General features: G+C 34.4%; 1 protein-coding gene across 6 annotated transcripts; it reads left to right on the top strand.

The window, feature by feature from the left end:
- Positions 1-103: 103 nt before the first annotated feature.
- Positions 104-19,633, top strand: LOC125650270 (aarF domain-containing protein kinase 1-like). 6 transcript variants are annotated; one of them, XM_048878412.2, is made up of 9 exons: positions 104-265; positions 4,613-4,761; positions 6,614-6,697; positions 8,251-8,454; positions 11,582-11,740; positions 13,819-14,094; positions 15,918-16,061; positions 16,742-16,939; positions 18,399-19,633. In XM_048878412.2, exons 2-9 carry the CDS (start codon positions 4,621-4,623, stop codon positions 18,741-18,743), a joined length of 1,551 nt encoding a protein of 516 aa, XP_048734369.1. In that variant the 5' UTR covers positions 104-265; positions 4,613-4,620; the 3' UTR covers positions 18,744-19,633. The 6 variants fall into 6 exon arrangements, with proteins under 6 accessions (XP_048734369.1, XP_048734370.1, XP_048734375.1 ...); XM_048878418.2 differs by lacking the exon at positions 104-265 and adding an exon at positions 5,698-5,778 and having other exon boundaries at positions 4,638-4,761; XM_048878416.2 differs by lacking the exon at positions 104-265 and adding an exon at positions 5,698-6,466 and having other exon boundaries at positions 4,638-4,761.
- Positions 19,634-20,317: the final 684 nt, after the last annotated feature.

The following is a 20,317-nucleotide window of genomic DNA, read 5'->3' as shown; positions in this document are numbered from 1 at the left end:
TTTGGTTTTGGTCCCAAATTGTCCTGGGGCGAAAATAGCAGCGTGACAAATATTTGCCTTACAAACAATGGAAATCTACACAATTTACACCATGATCAAAAACAATCTTTACATTCTTATTCAATCAAAATTCATGTAAATAAGATGTAACGTAATGTTACTGAAGAATTTAATCTGTGAACGAAACAGTCTTGCGTTGACTTATCTATACTCCATTAGGCCTTCAATGACAAATTCGTGGACAAATTATGCAACAGACAGTTTGGTAAGTATTGACTTTAGATGAATACTGACAATGTATGACTAAAAGTCCTATTATATTACAGTAAATATTTATATCTAACTACAAATTTTATAAATCAGGGTTTTTATAAGTTTTTTTTTAAAAAACAACTTTGTATTGGTCTGAGTAAATTCGGATATTAGGTAGCAACAGCTACAGCTTCCCCGGCTCTTTCACAATGGAAATATGAATGTTATATGGCCATCTGATATTTTATTCTGCAACACGATTCAACATAGAACTAATAGAATTGGAATTATTTATGTCCAATTTAAGGGCCTCATGGGGTATCACTCATAATCAGTCATATGTAATAAAACGATAGTTGGTAAAATGGGTGTAAAAACCGGGCCGGGCTGGGCCGGGTCACCTTCGTAAACCGATTTCTTTAGTTTTCTTCGTTGATATATCTTTGCTTGTTTTGAAACTTACAGAATATATTCTTTATGATACATTTAGTCTTCGGTACAAAATTTAGCACATAATATTACCTACAGATAAAGAATGCAATGATTGTATAAAATCTGGTTGGTAAAATGGGTAGTGAGACCAGAACACACATTATTGCATATTTTCTGTAAATTATGCACCTACTACCGAAAACCTTGCATTTTTACAATTCATAGAGAGTTGAATTTGATACTCAATGCATTATTTGACCATTTCAATGCCTTTTATTTTACTTATCGGCGATTTTTCCAAACCTGGGCCAAGAGGAAACCGGATGTGGTTGACCCAGGGCGGCATTATTTATTCTGATTTAGTTGCTACTGTTTTTGATTAATTAACCGTAATTGTGAGATGCGTTGAAGATGAAAGTGATAGCTAACACCTTCAGTTTATTTGGAATTTTAATATTCGGCCAAGGGTTACCCGTGTCCGGTTTCCTTTTGACCCGGGTTTAATAAATCGTAAATATCAAATATATAAGACTCACATAACAGGTACTGCAGTATTTTGGTGATAAATTGTCATAATATTTATCTAAATTATGTCTAGTTTCATTGTTGTGTAACATATCTTAGTTGTAATCACAGAAAAATGTGTATTTTTTCTTGCTACCCATTTTACCAACCTGAAATAAACAATCGTTGATATTTTCACAGTGAAGCAAAATTATGCCGTAATTTTTATAGTGAAAACCCAATGTATCATCCAGATTAAGATTAAGAAGCTTCACATCAAACGAAAATAAAGTAACGAAGAAAACTAAAAAAATTCTGATTACGAAGGTGACCCGGCCCGGCCCGGTTTTTACTACCCATTTTACCAACTATCCTTTTAAAGACAAGTCTAGAATTATTTTGATTATTCAAGTTGCAGTCATAATCATTTGATGTCAAAGGTTTTTGTAGATATGTGTACAGTAAAATGAATTTCAAGGTTGATTTTCATCGTCATTTATGTGTATGATAGACTCATCCGTCAACTCCTAATTTACCTTAGATCCGCTACTGCTTCAGTTGTATTATGACATCAAAACAGAGACCTTGCATCACACATTTATCATCTTGCCATGGTATTTACTTTTTATTATATATTAGGCTTGTTGCAATGCATTGCATTGTGTAGGGGACCAAAAGACTAGCCGGATGAAATTGAGATTATCTACGTTTACAAGTTTGTAATCCAAGATTAAGGAGATGTAACGTCGCGAGGTCTCCACCACTTTTAATGAGGGACTTATTGGATTTTGACTAAATTATTTTCCTGACAAATGTGCAGCTTTAGCTCCAACTTTTTCACAAGCTTTTGTCATAAGAGCTTGCAGTACGTACCAGTGTTATGGACTATACTGCTGTCAAGTATTTTTTTTTTTTTAAAGACCCATTGAATGTGAATCAGTATTGCATGTAACCCTTGTCAAGAATCATTTCAGGGAATGAGCTGTGCGAGATTTCAATGGCAAATTGTTGAAAATATTTTGGATCATTTTATTATGATTTATGAATGAGTTCTTTACATCTTATATTGATGTGTTAGCTATCCAATGTATCTAGGAGAACAACCTTAGACATTCTGTAAACTAAGTGTGTTAAGATAGACCATAGTTTATTTCTTCGAAACACATATAAAATATGGTCAAGGCCCATAAGTATAAGAAAGACTTATGGAGCCATTATGAAGCCAATAGATATAAGTATCAGCCATATGATTTAAGAGATAAGATTGTGTTCATAAATTTCTATATGCTTTTTTGAAACTTTTGCAGAACACGATTTCGGAAAGATCTATAAAAGGAAACTTTTAAATATATATGGCCTCCATTTTGAGAATTTAAGTCATCATAGAAAAAATATATAGATTATTATTTAGTAACCCAGATCATGTCTATCATAAAATAAATAGAAGTTTTAACAAATAACAACTTCAAAGTTCACAGAAAGCTAGGTCACAAAGGTAATGAAAATTTAGAATTTTCTTATTTTTGGCCAAAATTTTACAAATTTGAAGCATCTATTGCTTCAGAAAACATAGAGAACACACTAGCCTACCTCTCAAACTTACATATTTTACACACCTGTATCAGCTGCAACTTTTGTATAAAAATAGTACATATACACAGATCCAGTATAATCTTTATACATGTGTAGTGGTAAGCCGGATTTGATCGCTGGTGGCCAGTTAGCTCAGTTGGTAGAGCACCTGACTAGAGATTCAGGAGGCCCGGGTTCGAATCCCTGTCTGGTCTGTTGCATATTCTCCCTTCCTGTTACATTTGGTGCCGTAGACCAGCCCCTGGAACTGACAGGTGAAAATGCCTGCCAGGAGATAAAGATCCTGGTCATGGCACCAAAATTTTGTAACAGGGATCTTGGCCAGGGGAACCCAAATTCTGTATAAGGGTCACATTGACCAAATTTCTATAACCAGAACCAGTATATAGGGGCAATAACTCAGATGATCGAATGCCCTGTTAACATTGGCTCTAGTAAAATTCAACCCAGGTATCGTTATTCTTGAACTATATCAATCAATCCTAAATCATTTATAAATTGTAAACTCTTTTCTGGTGTTTTCATTTGGATGTGTTGACCATAGTTGAGGAATAACGATACCTGGGTTGAATTTTGCTAGAGCCAGTGTTAACAGGGCATTCGATCATTTGATTTATTGCCCCTGATATACTGGTTCTGGTTATAGAATTTTGGTCAATGTGACCCTTATTCATAATTTGGGTTCCCGTGGCCAAGATTCCCGTTACATATGTATCAAGCTATTATAGTTTTGAAAAGCTAAATAGCTTTATGGCTTTTTTGAAAGAAGAAAACAATGAAAAAAATTCTTATAAGGCAAAAAAAAAAAAGTGTGTTTACCGTCACCCGACCAACCCTATATTTTCACCTGACCCAAAAAATTTTTTGGGAAAAAATATAATATTCCGGAAATTTTGTCTCCTCCCGAAACCAAACCCGCTATTACTCAACTTTTGGGGGTTCAGTGAAAACATTGATTGTTTTATCTCTTACCTTCAAAGAATGTGCCCACCTGAAAGAGTCGATAAGTGTTATTACACCATTCCAAAATTCCACGGCATTTATAGATATTTTCAACCAATATCATGACTTCAATGTAAAGAACCCATGGGGATCCAGTCCTCAGTACCCCTTGCTTGACATAAAAGGCCATTTAATAGGGCAGTCCTTCTGATGAGACCGCAAAAACTGAGGCCCCGTGTCACAGTATTTGTGGCATGACAAAGTACCCTTCCTGCTCAAAGGCCATAAGTACCGAGCATAGGCCAAAATTGTGCAGCCCTTCACCGGCAATGGTGACGTCTTCATATGAGTGAAACAGTCTCGAGTGAGACGTTAAATGTAACCAAGCAACTAAAGAACAATGAATGTAAAGTTGTGGGGAAATTGAGCGAGATAACACTATCCCTAGTGGTTGATGAGGTTTTTCAAAACTGCCAAGACGATCAACAAATACACTAAATAACCAAAAAAAAAAATAATAAAAAAATAAAATAAAAAATAGAAATAAATGAATAAATAAAAATTAAAAAATCCGACCTACTGACACTATCTTTTTTCAGCAGGTTACCATATTAAACACACATATATTTTTTAAACACACATATTTTTTTTTTTGCCTAAATAAAATACCAAAAACTGAATTATGAGTCATTGTCAGCAAGTTCATCCATGGGGTTAGTTGAAATCTGCAAAAATGTTGTGGCTTTAGACACTTACATTAAGGATTGTGATTATATAAAAAAAAATTTAAGTGAAAATGGGGTCCACATCAGGCCCTTAAATTCTCCTACTTTGTTCTTAGAGTGAACTGACACAAATTCATTATCACAATCTAGTAATGTCTTTCCAGATAAAAACATGACTTTTAGAAAGTTGTGGATGATAACAAAATATGGAATTTTTGGAGGAGCCATTGGAACAACGGGTTATCTACTGCAGAAGAATGACTGGGATGTTTCTACTATTGGTGTTGTCAGATTTGGTCGAGCAGCATGGGCAGTAAGTTTTCATATTTTTAGTAATACCAGGCTTTTTCAATTAAGGTAATTCCACTCCTTTAGAATTATACGTTCAATCTTATATTTGATTATTGATTCTTCAAATAGTATATCTTAGTAACCAATGAAAATGATAAAATAAATATGTTGCAGTATTAATAAAAAATTTATCAATTAGCATATGTATATCGGTATCAATATCAATATCAGAAAATTGCAATTTTCCTTAAACAGCATTATCAAAATTTCACAAAAACTGGTTGAAATGATATAATAGTATTCATAACAATTTCATGAAACTGTTTCTTTAAAAAATAATATACAAATGTTTGTGAAAAATAAAATAAATCTATCACATAATGGACTTGATAAGTAATTTAATGAAAACAGAGTTATTGCCCTTGGATTCAATATTTTGAAACATATAATTGATTATTCAAAGTTTTATATGCTTATATATAAGAAAATCTTCTCCAGAAGCACAGGGCCAATCAAACTTGGAAGAAATCATCCTCGGGTGAAGGGGATTTAAGTTTGGTGAAATGAAGGGCCATGTTCCCTTCAAAGAGGAGATAAAAACAAAAATGCAAAATTAGGGTGGGGCCATTTAAAAATCTTCTTCTCAAGAACCACTGGACCAGAAAAGCTAAAATTTACATGAAAGCTTCCTGACAAAGTGGAGATTCAAATTGTTAAAATTATGACCCCTGGGGGTAGGGTGGGTCCACAATAGGGGATCAAATTTTACATGCGAATATATAGGGAAAATCTTTAAAAATCTTCTCAAGAACCATATGAGTATATTCAAATATGTTCAGATCATGGCCCCCGAGGGTAGGGTGGGGCCACATAAGGGGGTCAAATGCTCGATCTCTCGAAGTGAAATTTGGATCCTGTAAAAGATATTTCATTGTTTTTCACTCTTGATCTCTCAAAGTGGTGGTAGCGTATACGTAAAGGATATGACTTGGACCTTACCTGCATAACAGTGAATGCCTGGGTCTAACTCGGATGTAAGGTGAAACTTTGTTTAATTTAACCCTCCACCTACGCTTTGTTTTGGAGATATAATTCCACTACTAATAGATAAGATTTATGATTCATTTGGACTTGACGATGAGACTAATTTTAAGAATATAATCTAGAGACATACCAAGGAAACAATGCTTTGTGTAAAACAAATAAATACATAAATTCTTTAAAAAAAAAGATTTTTCTTTATGCAAGGTAAAGTTGTGTGTTGAAATCATGTCTATTACCTGAAAATATGAAGGACAAAGTGGCAAAACAATGCCATGCATTACGGTTACTGTAAAATCTGTACCATAGTAGTCAGACCTTTAATTCCTGATTTGACTTGACTCTCGAATTCTCGATCACTTAAAGTTTTCTTAATATACAGTATTATGAGTATGATAGTAACATGTCCATGAGCCACAGCATTCACTTGAGTTGTCTTACTTTAACATAGAAAGGAATCTCTTGAAGTCTCAGAATATGTGAGAACAAGCTTGAATTTATACTAAGATGTGACTACATGAGGAATAGGATATTTTAGTATGAGTTTGACACATTCATATAGCCTAAGACAAAGAAAATTAAATCTCGAAAAGTTCACATGGTCAACATCAAGTGGATAGTACCTGATGAGTAATGATGTTCGAGTGTGTATACCAACATTGTGATAAAGCATGATAGATAACACAGTAAGACTGAGCACGTTTTCTATCTGTCTGGATGCTTTTACCTATTGGCATTTTCATACAGAGATATCAAGCTCTCTGTTTATCTTTCTGCCCATGAATAGTTAACATGATGGACAAACTTTGATCAGATTTCTTTTCTTTACACAGGCAGTGAGACTTGTTGCAGATTATAAAATCAATCTAAGAGGACTAGACTATGATTGTCCAGAGTATGAGAAACTCAAATCAGAGGTAATGAAGCCAAACTATATATATAGCAGTTTTGTTCACTGGGTCCATTGAGAAATAAAATACTTCTGTGTAGGGGATTAATTTCATAGGTTGTAAATTTCTTTTTTTTTTTTTTTTAGACACAATCGCGGGTTCATGAATTCGGCAATCGCGGATTTGAATTACTAAACCTTCCCCTTTTTAACACAGCGTGTTGTATCAAAGAGAGACAACTCCAATTTTTCCCCCCTGAAGATAAGCCATTGTGTAGTGAGCTGTATTCAATTTAGTAGCTAAACAACTCTTAGGGGTTTAAATACTAGAACATTCAGGGGTTTTGGCGTAGAATTAGGCAAACAAAAAGAGGCATTAATCCAGTCATTCATTAGTGCCAGTTTAGTGTGTTACTTCATCACGTTCATGTTAATATATTGAGATACATTTTCGTTTCGTCACTGTAAAGTTCATAATGACATACAAAATTGAAAAATAAAAGCATGGATTACACAAACATATTAACACATCAGGCGATTAATCCTGGATGTACTTATATGTAAGGGTACGCGGGGGACTGTTACATCAGGCGATTAATCCTGGATGTACTTATATGTAAGGGTACGCGGGGGACTGTTACATCAGGCGATTAATCCTGGATGTACTTATATGTAAGGGTACGCGGGGGACTGTTACATGCGTGTGAATCCATGTGGAGGCTACCTGTGTTTTTATTGATCAAACAACAATATAGTTGGCTCCACATTTTGTAATTATAAATAGCTTCATTTGTAGATGAGGTGTCTTGTATACTGTCTATGTAAAATCCCAATATTTTCAGGTAGCCTAAGTGAACTTAAAAATAAGGATACCTCTTTTCAATAAAACTTATTCATGGTTATTGAATTCGCGAATTTATCTAGACCATGAATATAGTGAATATTTTCACCGCAGGTTATTTTCCCCTTATACAGTATCTAATTCAGTTTGCTGGTACTTCAGTAGACTTGACAAACTTGATCCTTTTAGCCAATTTTATGTCATAACTAGTCAGTTTTTAGTTCTTTGGGTTCTTCTGTGTTAAACAGCTATATAAATTAGTGAAATAATTTTCTGATATTAAGATTTTTGCTCTGACATAATAATATTTCAGAGAATTTGAGACTTCACTTCATATATTGTATAATGCTCTTTCTGAAATCTGTAATTAATTAAAAGAAAATGATAGACCATAAATTATCTCAAAATAATCATTGGAGATTATAACACATCTAGTAATTTGTTTACTGGCATGATAAATATATGTACTGTAAATCCCTTTTTATTCATGAGAGCTTTATTATCTTGCATGAATTTGTGAGATTGTCTTGATGTGAAAATGAGGCTTATGTGAATAATTTGTATATATACAAAGTAACAAACAATTTGAACACTTGTGAAAATTATGTTTTGCTGGATAAATTTGACAAGAAAAGATCACAGAAATAAAGCCTTGTGAAATATGTTCAGTTTATGATACTGTATTATGAATATGTTTATCAGTACATGTATGTATTTTTTCAGATTTGTTCTTGTTTTAGATTCATTTGAGGTCAGCTTTGCGTTTGAGAGATATGTGCTGCACAAATGGAGGAGCTTTCATTAAAGTTGGACAGCATGTTGGGTCACTAGAATATCTTCTGCCAAAAGAATATGTGAACACTATGAAGGTTTTACATGACAAAGCCCCACAGTCTGATGTTGAGGAGCTGAAGAGAGTCTTTGAGGAAGATTTGAAAATGAAGGTAATTTTTGCCAGAATCTTTATTCATTCTCACAGACATACAAAAATAGCATTTCGAAATCTATAGCTTTGTTTGTATGGTGAGAAATTTACCTATGAGTACATATACTTATACGCATATATACCAGTAAGTTTAGATACATTATTTGTATATATTTATGATATGATAAAGAGGTAATTTTGGGTCAAGGTAATACTGATCCAGCTATTCCGAAAAAACTCATCTTTATATCATTACACATTTTTTCCATATGCCTTTTAGAAAAAGATTTGAAACAAGTTAAAACTACATGACTTTAATATGTTAAATGTCTGGGTTAATACAGTATTAAAGCATTGTTATACCCCCCGCAACAAGTTGTGGGGGGGGGGGGGGTATACTGGAATCAGGTTGTCCGTCCGTCCGTCCGTCTGTAGACGCAATGGTTTCCGGACTCTAAAGCATTATCCTTTCCACCTACCATCACCATATCATATATATGGACTACCCATGGGATGAAGATGTTCCCTATCGATTTTGGGGTCAAAAGGTCAAAAGTCAAGTGCACTGGACATCGAAGTAGCAATATGGTTTCCGGACTCTAAAGCGTTATCCTTTCCACCTACAGTCACCATATCATACATATGGACTACCCATGGGATGAAGATGTTCCCTATCGATTTTGGGGTCAAAAGGTCAAAGGTCAAGCGCACTGGACATCGAAGTAGCAATATGGTTTCCGGGCTCTAAAGCGTTATACTTTCCACCTACAGTCACCATATGATACATATGAACTACCCATGGGATGAAGATGTTCCCTATTGATTTTGGGGTCAAAAGGTCAAGCGCACTGGACATCGAAGTAGCAATATGGTTTCCGGGCTCTAAAGCGTTATCCTTTCCACCTACAGTCACCATATCATACATATGGACTACCCATGGGATGAAGATGTTCCCTATTGATTTTGGGGTCAAAAGGTCATAGGTCACACGCACTGGACAGCGAAGTAGCAATATGGTTTCTAGGCTCTAAAGCGTTATCCTTTCCACCTACAGTCACCATATCATACATATGGACTACCCATGGGATGAAAATATTCCCTATCGATTTTGGGGTCAAAAGGTCAAAGGTCACGCGCACTGGACATCGAAGTAGCAATATGGTTTCTAGGCTCTAAAGCGTTATACTTTCCACCTACAGTCACCATATCATACATATGGACTACCCATGGGATGAAAATATTCCCTATCGATTTTGGGGTCAAAAGGTCAAAGGTCACGCGCACTGGACATCAAAGTAGCAATATGGTTTCCGGGCTCTAAAGCGTTATCCTTTCCACCTACAGTCACCATATCATACATATGGACTACCCATGGGATGAAAATGTTCCCTATCGATTTTGGGGTCAAAAGGTCAAAGGTCAAGCGCACTGGATACCAAAGTAGCAATATGGTTCGGTTTGTCATGCCATTTGTTTTTTACACTCAGAAAAGAGGTAGTTTATACCTATTACCAACACCCTTTGGGAGATTGGGGTAATCGGGGGGTATTCTTAGTGAGCATTGCTCACAGTACCTCTTGTTTGTTCTGGATCAGTACAACACTAGAATTTCCTTAACATAAAGATGCTTGTATTATTAAACTGAAAAATCTGAACTGCTAATATCGATAAAATAAATTCTACAGTTAGTGTTTAGGGTGGGTGGGTGTTACATTTTATTTATTATGAAATTACTCGGATTTATTCCAATGGTTTCTTGATGTATATATACTATGTATGTGGAAATCAAAATGGCTGAGACAGAAAGCCACAGTGATACTGAAAGTCAGTCAGTTAACTGATTCAAGTAAATTTTATTCATGTTAAAGTTAAACACTGGAATTGATGATGCATTTGAATACTATGGGATGCCAAATTAACATAAACTCAAATAATTGAAGATATCTTTAATTATTTGAAGATATCATCAATTCATTTGATTTGCACAACAATTCAGTTCAAGAACTCTTCAAATAATTAATTTGAATACTGCATAGAAGATTTAATATTTATAGAATATTAGAACAGTAATGAGTAATGACTACAGTTTCAGAGTTAAAAAAAGAAGACAAAAACTCAGTTAAAAAAACAATCAAAGAGGATGAATTAGTCCCATGACTGCAAATCAACTATTAACTTAAAGGATGATCTAATGTATATTGATATTAACACTCAACAATGCTTTGTCAGTAATGATCCTTGGCTGGTTCACTGTTTATTATGTCACAAAGAGGCTTGCTTTGTATGGAAAGGTAATCAGCATAAATCTTTTCACCCTTCTCTCTATTATTAGCTCACCTGACCTGAAAGCTCAAGTGACTTTTTCTGATCACCTGTTGTCTGTCTGTCTGTAAACTTTTCACATTTTCAACTTCTTCTCCAGAATCACTGGGCCAATTTCAACCAAACTTGGCAGAAAGCATCCTTGGGTGAAGGCTTTCAAGTTTGTTCAAATGAAAGGCCATGCCCTTTCAAAGGGGAAATAATCACAAAAATGCAAAAATAGGGTGGGATCATTTAAAAGTCTTCTTCTCAAGAACCACTGGGTCAGAAGAGCTGAAATTTACATGAAAGCTTCCTGACATAATGCAGATTCAAGTTTGTTAAAACCATGACCCTCGGTGATAGGTTGGGGCCACAGTAGGGGATAAAATTTAACATACAAATATATAGGGAAAATCTTTAAAAAATTTCTTCTCAAGAACCATTGGGCCCGGAAAGTACAAATTTACAAAAAAACTTCCTGACAGAGTGCAGATTCAAGGTTGTAAAAATCATGGCCCCCGGGGGTAGACTGGGGCCACAATAGGGATCAAAGTTCTACATGTGAATATATATATAGGGAAAAATCTTTAAATGTGGGCCAAGGTGACTCAGGTGAGCGATGTGGCCCATGGGCCTCTTGTTTTACAAAATGCCTGGGTTGTTTGTATCATGGGGAATATATAGAAAACAGAAGCATGGGGGTAACTTCTGTAGAATGGCTTTTATATAGCTCATACTACAAAAAAGTTTCAATTATTCCTAAGTAACTATGATGCTAAACAAACACCTGGACACATACAGATTTAAATAGGAAATTTGATAAATGTAGCATTCCTTTACAGGTGGAGGATGTTTTTGAAAGTTTTGAGAAGGAACCACTGGGAGCAGCATCTTTGGCCCAAGTACACAAAGCAACTCTTAAAGATGGAACAGAGGTTGCTGTCAAAATTCAGCATCCTCAGGTCAAAGGTCATTCTTATGTAGACATTAAAACCATGGAGGTAATTCATTATTTTACACTAGAATTTTAAGTTTAAATCAATATTAAGCCCTTTGTTTACAATCAGTGATATATTAAGATCAGTGATATTGAAACATCAGCATTTCATTCAAATCAAGTGTTCTGTGTGTTGCTATAATAATAAGAAAGAACTAGGTGTGTATAAGACTATGTATAAGGCTCTGTCTGCCCACCAAATTGACAGTCATGCTTTTCCCCCAAAAATTTATTAGTGTTTTTTCTGTTCAAGAATCACAATTAATTTTATTACTTTTGATTTTATCAAAATGACTTAAGATTTGAAATTACATGTATCACATCATAAAGATGATGTTTCCCACTATTTTCAGTGTTTTGACATAAAATGGTTATTTCTCTTTCACAGAACATCAAGCTCAGACTTAAACAATCTTTATATTATTCCAGTGCACTTAAGTGATCAGAAAAATTTTGTTTGGCAGAACCTCTGCTTCTTGTTTTCTGAAAGAAACAAGTGCAAGTTGTAAAGGAGATCTTTACGAATGTTCCCCAAATGCCCACCTCCCTACCCATTTAAAAAGTGGTGCCATTTGTTTTAAAATGATAAGTTCCACTTAATTATTCAATAAACATTATGTACAGGAATTTTTTTTACCTTATTGCCTTCATTTATTGGAAAGCTATACAAGTTAAAACATTATCCAATCAAAATCAATACAATGTGAATACACTTCCTGGTCAGTAACGTTCATCATGCCAATCCATCAAACATCACAGTGAATATACAGTATAATTTTGAAAGCAATTCATTGAAAAACAACTACTATCCAATGAAAATTAAGCACTCATACATGCGCAATAGCACTTAATTTTGTTCCAGAAACCCTTAAAATTTGCATCATTTTATTGATTTCACCTTATTAGAAATGATAGAAAATAGTACAAATGACTTAAGTAGGAGACATATTTCAAACCCTATAATATTTGTAAAATCCGGAGCTTCGCCCCCTGGCCTCATAAAGTGGCGCCCCCCGTAACTGCAATTCCTGGATCTGTCCCTGCTATATCACAACTTTCAGACCATTTCATTAGGAAACATCTCTGTAATAGAAGTATAAGTGTGATCCAATCAAAATTAAAAACATGTGAGTCTTAATAAATTCACATTAAATTTGATAAGATTTCAATGAAAAATGAGGAAACATGAGCAAGTCCAAAATAGGAGGTCCAAAAACACAAACACATATTTTTTCATATTACCTTCTACCAACTGCATTTTTTGACTAAATAAAGTAAATTTGAAAGTTTTCCACTTCAAAATATTGTAGTACATATTCTCCACTTTTCATCCATATCAAAGCTCTCTGGTGTAGTATTCCTCCTTAATACCCTTTGTGGTTTCTGAGAATACTCTCAAACAAAAATGTGCCAGAGTAAAATTATAATAAGTCACAAATTTTGACCTTTTAGATGACAGATTTTATCAAAAGAATGCTTGATATATGATAGATATAATAAACAGATCAATATCCATTCTTTTGAAAATTTCGTAAATATTAACATACCGCAATCTTTGCTTACAAAACAAACAATAAACTCCCCAAAATGAGGTTCTATGATGATGCATAATCTAATTATTTTGTGAAACCTTTCAAACAAATTTGACAGTAGATTTTGATCATTAAAAGGTGAAGAACTGTGAATCAGTCTCTTTAAAATCATGAATTTCATGGGAGCCCAGAAAAACTGTTACTCTGTATAGTCCTTTATAATTTGAAAGCAGTCTTTGTTTATATAGACAGAGAACTTGTTTTAACATGTATGCATTTAGAATTATTCAAATTTCAACAGAGTATATAGACTTATAAAACTATAAACTGCAGAATCACTTATTTCCATGGGATCAAATTTTCATGGTTTATAATAAAAAAAAGTAGCATATTCATGGGGTCTTAAATTCATGGTTGAATTCATGGCTTTTCTTTGTGATTGTTCATCTGAATTTTGGGTATGTTCATACCACAAAACCAACAAATATTAACCCACCATGAAAATTAATGATTTCAGACTTTAGAATTGAGTTGAGTCATCTGTTTGCAGCTCCTGGTTCATTGCATCGCCTGGATTTTCCCAGGTTTTCAGTATCTGTGGTTGGCTGAGGAAACTAAGCGAAATCTTCCACTAGAACTTGACTTCCTCCATGAAGGACAAAACTGTGAGAGAGTGGAGAGACTTTTCAAACATTTTCGCTTTTTGAAAGTTCCTAAAATTCATTGGGAGTTGTCATCAGAGAGAGTATTGACCATGGAATTCTGTGAGGGAGGAAAGGTTGACAACAAAGCTTATATGAAAGAACATGGAATAAATGTCAATGAGGTATATAATCAGTTCTGTAATACATCATGAATATAAATTTCCCATTTTGAAATCACACATTCCCTTATAATTTTTAGCTCACCCGAGTTTTTCTGATCAAAATTTGTTCGGCTTCTGTTGTTGTCGTTAACTTTTCACTTCCTCCAGAATCACTGAGCCAATTTCAATCAAACTTAGCATAAATCATCCTTGGGTGAAGGGGATTCAAGTTTGTTCAAATGATGGGCCATGCTCCCTCCAAAGGGAGATAATCAAGAAAAAGCAAAATAGGGTGGGGTCATTTAGAATCTTTTTCTAAAGAACTGAATGGGTAGAAAAGTTGAAATTGACATAGTGTAGATTCAAGTTTGTTCAAATCATGGCCCTCGGGGGTAGGGTTGGGCCACAATAGGGGATCATCATCAAAATGTTACATTAGGATATACAGGAAAAATCTTTGGAGGGGGGGGGGGGGGGGGGGGTAAAGTGGGGCCACAATAGGGAATCAAAGTTTTACATGGGAATATAGGAAGAATTAAAAATCTTCTCCATAACAGCAGGGCCATGAATACTCATGTTAATATGCAAGCATCCCCAGGTATTGCAGATTGAAGCTTGTTCAAATCATGACCTTCTGAGAGTAGGGTGGGGCCACTATAAGCAGGGTTCAACATTAATGCTAGTCTGGTAGTCTGAGGCTAGTAAATTCTGTCCCAGACTATCTGCATATCATCTATGAGTAGTCTGAAAGACTACTTAAAAAAAATAGAACCCTGTATGATAAAATAACCGTCGAAGTTCCATTCTTCTTTCTACATTCATTTCTGCTGTATATTGTTGTAAATACAATGGACTGATCTTTGATCAAACTGTCTAATTTAAATGTAATGGTGTTACTACTATGCTAAGAACTGTAATTCATAATTTTATGATACAGTGATTCAAACATATCAATTGCCTACATTCCTATTAACTGATACAATGTTGTACCATTTGCGGTACTCTTGTTTTTGTCCTGTTTGTCCAAAACTATAACCTTGCTCATAAGTTTTGAATGGTGAGAGAAAGGGCTATCATATTTCATATGTGCATTCCTTGTGACAAGACCATTCTCTTCTTACCAAAGTTTTTAAATTTGTGACTTGACCTTGGTATTTGACCTACTTTTAAGATAACCAAACTTAGGTAATTTTTCATGAACTATTAAAAGTAGGGCTTTCATATTTTGTATAAAGATTCCGTATGGAAAGAAATTTCATTTCATACCATGATATTTGACTCCATGACCTTGGAGTTTGACCAAATTTCAAAACATTAACCAAAGCTTCAACCTTGCTCATAACCTTTGAATAGAGAATATTTAATGTATGCATTCCTGGTGACAAGATCATTCTTTTGGTATGAAGTTTTTGACCTTGCAACCTTGACCTTGGATTTTGACCTCCTTTTAAGAAAAGTTAACCTAGGTAATATCTCCTCAACTGTTTAAGGTTGGACTTTCATATTTCGTATATAGATTCCCTGTGGCAGGATCTTTCATTCATACCATGACTTTTTTTTTTACCTTGTGTCCTTGTATCATGGTTATATCATGACCCCTGAGGGCTAGCCTAGGTTGGGGCCACAAAATGGGGTCAAAAGTTTCTCATGGGAATAAAGACTGAAAAATATCTTTTGAAAATCACAACAGCAGGGCCAAGATCACTCAGGTGAGTGATGTGGGCCATAGGCCTCTTGTTTAAAGTTTTTTTCTTCTTATCTACTGAATAGCTAAAGGGAACAAATCTGTATACTTTTTGCAATGAAGGTGCACTAGTGGTGTTCATTTTCACATACCATTTCAGGTCACAAAGAACTTAGGAAAGCTGTACAGTGAGATGATATTTGTCCAGGGATATGTTCACTGTGATCCCCATCCTGGAAACGTTTTGGTGAACAAAACAGAAGATGGAACACAGATTGTTCTACTTGACCATGGATTGTATCAGGTTTGAAGAATTATTGAATGGATGCAATATATCTAGCTGCAGAAAATATTGGAACCGACTTGGTCTGCACTATAATATATCTGCATGCAAGAATAATCATTATCCCCTCGCAATTCATTGCTCGACATTTTAAATACATATAATAAAAAAAATTGTCTTTCTGTAAACAAATTATTCACAAGGTATATCATGCTGTCATCTCCCCCCCCCCCCCCCCCCCCCCCCCCCCCCCCCCCCACCGTTTTGGCAAAAAGTATGGTTTAATATAATAATTAGACCCCTACCATCTAGCAATAACTCTGTCAAGGTATTATTTCTTGCATCATCATGGAGAACTGGATATAAAGTCCATTTATCAGAGATAATCAACTGTCAGATATTGTCTACTGCTTCTCAAATGTGAAAACTCAGTAAAAATGGACGGATGCTTGAAAATTTGTCCATTCATGACCATTGCCTTAGTTAGGAGTTTCATTCCCATGACCAAAGAGTCTGTGACTCGCATGAACATTTTGTCCCCCCCCCCCCCCCCCCCCCCCCCCGGAGATTCTTGCTACTGTAGGCAAATCTGAGCATCTGAAAATGCAGTTACATTTCTGTAAAATGATGAAATTCATTGCAACATTCTTAGTAATTGAGTTGTTAAGATCTCGATAGTTAATTAGCCTGTACAATTTCAGTCACTTACAGATACATTTCGAGTGAACTACAGTCAACTGTGGATGTCCTTAATCAATACTGACCTTGAAGGCATTAAAAAGTATGCAGGAGAACTGAACTGTGGTGATATGCATGGGTTGTTTGCCTGCATGGTAACAGCTCGCTCCTGGAATGCCATCACCAGTGGAATAGACAAGTCACAGATCACACAGTCGGAGGTATTTATAGAAAAATTATTTTGGTTTGATATAACTTGTACGTGAAGTCTTTCCAAGAAATGCATCTGTTTTGATAATTCCTGAGGTTATAATGCGAGTTTTTCACATTTGCATACACCATATTAATCTTCTTATGCCATAGCCTCAACAATTTACAACTCTTGTATATATGATTTTCTGTAGAAAACACTTTTGATGCAGTTTAAACTCAAGTTTTGTAGTCTTCTCAATTCTTTTGGAAGTATGTTTTTTTTTAACATAAAAGGGGAATTATAGAAAGAAAAATACCCGGTAGGGGTTATTGCGCTTGTTATAGCTTGAGCTTTTTGCACTTTAATTATACTTTTGAATTATTTACATAAACTTCCTATATTTCAAAGTGTCAACACAAATTCAGCAACAAAAATCAATCATAGAATAAATACACACAGTCACTATTGTCATCTAACAATATAGATTTTAAAATGTTTCATACTACTAGATTGAAAATAAATTACTTTTTTTCACTTAAAAGATGTTAAATTTCATGATGTAAAAATTTAGAGTACATCTAAATAAAAACAGTCTTGGGATATTGTCAGTTTAAAAATTGCACATAAGTTATAATGTCTTGCCTCAAAATTCAATTTTCAATGTAAAAAAGTAGGAGTTACAGATAAAATTTTGAGTTAATGGCCAAGAAACTAAATCTTCATACAACATTTGGGGTTAATTGATATACACGTTTTTATATGACTGTCATCAGACAAGACATATTATGTTATGGCCCTGTCCGTGCATTCGTTTGTCCATCAGAGGTCATGTTTCTGCAAGTAAAGCATTGAAATTTGGTCACAATTTCTCCCTCAATCAGCTCAATTGGGGCACCTTGACCTACTTTAGAGCTAAAATATTTTCACTATTTTTCAATTGTTTCCTCTTTCCTTTCATTTAAAGAGTTTTAAATCTTCAGTACCCAAGGATGCTTTATTGTAAGTTAAGTTGAAAATGGCCTAGTGGATCTGGAGAAGAAGTAAAAAAATGTGTTTACAGATGGACAAACGATAGGCGATCCAAAAAGCTCACTTGAGCTTATAGCTCGGGTGAGCTAAAAATGATATCAACAAGATAGAGTTAAGTAACAAATATATTTGGGCCAATGAATTAAGCATTGAACATGATGTCATGTGATGGTGCTCAAAAGCAAACATCACTAACTTGTACTACCATATTCCTTCTGTCTACTATCAATACTAGAGAAAACATTTCAAAATTGTTTCTCAGGGATCTTTTTAATAGAATTGAAAAAATGTCTTACTTATTTTTTTATTTAAGTTAAAACTGCGAGTATAATACAGCATAGATCAAAAGCCTAAAATTAGAAAATGATATACCAGTGCCAGTATTTCAAGATTAGTATCGTAACCATTTTCAATTTTTCATAAATTAAGACATTAAAGATCTTTTTTTTTTCTTTCAGAGTAATGAAATAAAGAACAATGCCGCCACATACCTCATAGAAATATCAGAAATACTCAACAAGATTCCCAGAGAGATGCTTCTGATATTAAAGACCAATGATGTCTTACGTGGGATTGAGTATGCCTTAAACATTCAACCAAATGCCACATCTTTCCTGAATATGTCTCGGTGTTGTGTTAGAGCCATGGGAGAAGATCGATATCGACAATGTCATTCCTGGACCAGTCGCATGGGAGTTCAATTTTCAACCTCGTGGCAACTGTTCAAAATTAGCATTTATGAATTTTTTCTGTGGCTACAATCAGCTTATTCATGGTTGTTGATTAATGAATTACCAAGTTGATAACTTAATATTAGCAGGTCATTTTAGCTCACCAGAGTAAGCTTTTCTGTATTTGTCCATCTGCTCTACAACTTCTATAAACTTTTCATCCATTTTTGACCTCCTCCCCAATTTCAACGAAACTTTAATTTAAAGCATCCTTGTAGGAGAGGTGATCATGCAAATACATGTACAACACTTTAACAATAAGGTTATGACCCTTTACAAAAGGAAAGAAAAGAACATTGGGATGAAGACATTTTAACTCATTGTGTTCACCAGAAACACTGGTCCAGGAATTATAAATAAAGGGACATGCATCACCATATCTCCTACATTCAGGTTTGTTTCAAATTGTGGACAAGTCAGTGTAGAACCATAATACAGTCCAGTTTTACACACCAATAACTGGACTACAAATATTGGAAGTGCAGATTCAAAGTTTTCCAGATTTAATATAGAGAATACGAGACTAATGTTGTCTCTAAGCGAACTCAGGTGGGCGTTATGATTGACAAGTTTATTTTATACTCTATTTATTATTTGATAGAACTTTGCAGTATTATTATTTAATAGTACATTGTTAATGGTGAAAATGTTATTTTTACAATGATTGATACACCTCATGTTCACAAATCTTTTGGAAAATTTATTCCATTTGTATTTCTATGTACAGTCTACCTCTTACAATTGATAGACATGATAGAATGAATTTGTTTATAACAGTTGGATATGTTATCATAAAATTAATATTTCTATCAATAAACAAATTTTTCCTTTTGATTGATGAATATATCTGGAAATTTGTGTATTCATATTATTAATGGTCTTGTGTATATGTATGTGTTACATATAAATGGGGAGATATTTGATCATCTGAATGAAGTACAAATAAACATTTTAAGAAAGAATATTGTTCAGCTAGCTGCATGTACAATTACAGAAAGCTATATAGGTTGTTGGGATCATAAGGAGATCTGCTGAATGCTGGAAATATAATATATGCTAAACAACAGCATTTAAAGGCTGCAAACCTACACTGAACGAACAGAAAATTTGCATGCTACATGTACAATTTACTGTATGTGTACTAATGCACTTATTGGCGTAATCATTATTTAGCGCTTCTTCTGCATATGATAATGGATAAAAAGTTAATTTCATATCTTAGCACAACCATAAATTAGCACTCTTGCTTCACTGCTAGAGTTACTAAAATTTGAATCCTGCTAAAATAAGTACACATAAAATGGTCGTTTATTAAAGTGTTTCCTGCTGAATTGTTGATGTTTCTGTCATAATTCCACAACTAAAAACTAGTATGCAGACACAAACAAGATACATTTTAGCACATCCATCAAGTTATCCTACCTCTCAAGATAACATGAAGTGATCGGTCAGCCAATGAATAATCATGCTTACTATTGCTTATCTTCCGTAATTTACTATAATTCATAGAGCTAGTTTACTAATGAGGCAGTATGAGTTCAATTGCTTAAAAAATTAATCAACTCTTGCTGGTAAGCAAAGGTATTATTTTACTTTTGAATCAAATCTGATGTAATGAACTTATGAACACACACAGGCCAGGGCTG

This window comes from Ostrea edulis, chromosome 5 (assembly GCF_947568905.1).
Source record: "Ostrea edulis chromosome 5, xbOstEdul1.1, whole genome shotgun sequence".
NCBI lineage: Eukaryota > Metazoa > Mollusca > Bivalvia > Ostreida > Ostreidae > Ostrea > Ostrea edulis.
This window is presented reverse-complemented; position numbering and strand designations above follow the sequence as displayed.